Source organism: Trachymyrmex cornetzi, unplaced genomic scaffold, assembly GCF_001594075.2.
Source record: "Trachymyrmex cornetzi isolate Tcor2-1 unplaced genomic scaffold, Tcor1.1 scaffold312, whole genome shotgun sequence".
NCBI lineage: Eukaryota > Metazoa > Arthropoda > Insecta > Hymenoptera > Formicidae > Trachymyrmex > Trachymyrmex cornetzi.
The window spans coordinates 40,740-41,569 of record NW_017297818.1 but is presented as its reverse complement, the minus strand read 5'-3'; the positions used below and the strand labels follow the sequence as shown (position 1 = coordinate 41,569).

Genomic DNA, 830 nt, shown 5'->3' with positions numbered 1-830 from the left:
TCAATACATGTTTTACATCCTGATGAGGATATTGGACGTAGCGAAATGTGACTAGAATGCATTCAGTAATTCAGGATTTATTATTTTATCCTCGTTGTTCTCTGAACGTAATATAAGGATAAAATAATCTCTGGGTGCATCCGGTTTCTGAAGTTTCTGAACGCAGTCCTATATTGCACGTATGCGGTTTAAGTTTGAGCTAGAGTGGTAAGTAGGAAATGGAATAAAAATGTCGGTATTACCGACATTTTTAGTTCCGTTTATTAGAGGGCGTTTTCCCGTCGGAGTTCGGCGTTTGCTTTAGGATCCCCTTAAATCCCAGCTCAGGGAATCAATCATGTAATTGTGGTAATCCTAATGAGTGTCCAATTTCATGTATTAACGTGTTAAGCAGATAGTCCTTGTTACTACTAGCAGATTTGTCAGTTAGATATATATGCCACGGTTCTGCACTATCTATGTGTATTTCACTGCTGTAATTGTTAACGGTAGGAGGATAGAACGCGTGAGCGAGTACTCCACCAGGTCCATCTAACGAAGAGGTGCAAATTTCTTCGTTGCGTCTACGATCAGCGTACGTGTGTGTCCCACTACGATAAGATATCAAGATATCGGGATTTACCGTTTTACGTTCGAACGATAAAGATGAATTCGCTGCCCATAGCGAGAACGCGAATTCGGTAGTTTGCAAGGTTTGTGAATCCGCTAGCTGGAAATTCCACGTGAGATGTGTTTTCGCCCATTTACGTCTACCTATATTGTACTCGTAGATGTCAGGGAGACCACATCGTGGTTTACGCATCTGATACAACGTATAGTTATTCAATGTA

General features: G+C 41.0%; 1 protein-coding gene across 1 annotated transcript in view; it reads right to left on the bottom strand.

Annotated features, from left to right (window-relative positions):
• Positions 1-331: 331 nt before the first annotated feature.
• LOC108762620 (collagenase 3) overlaps positions 332-830 on the bottom strand; it is a 4,168-nt gene continuing 3,669 nt past the window's right edge. The window contains exon 3 of the mRNA XM_018509693.1: positions 332-802. Within this exon, the coding sequence (XP_018365195.1) occupies positions 332-802 (471 nt within the window). The remainder of the gene's footprint in view (positions 803-830) is intronic.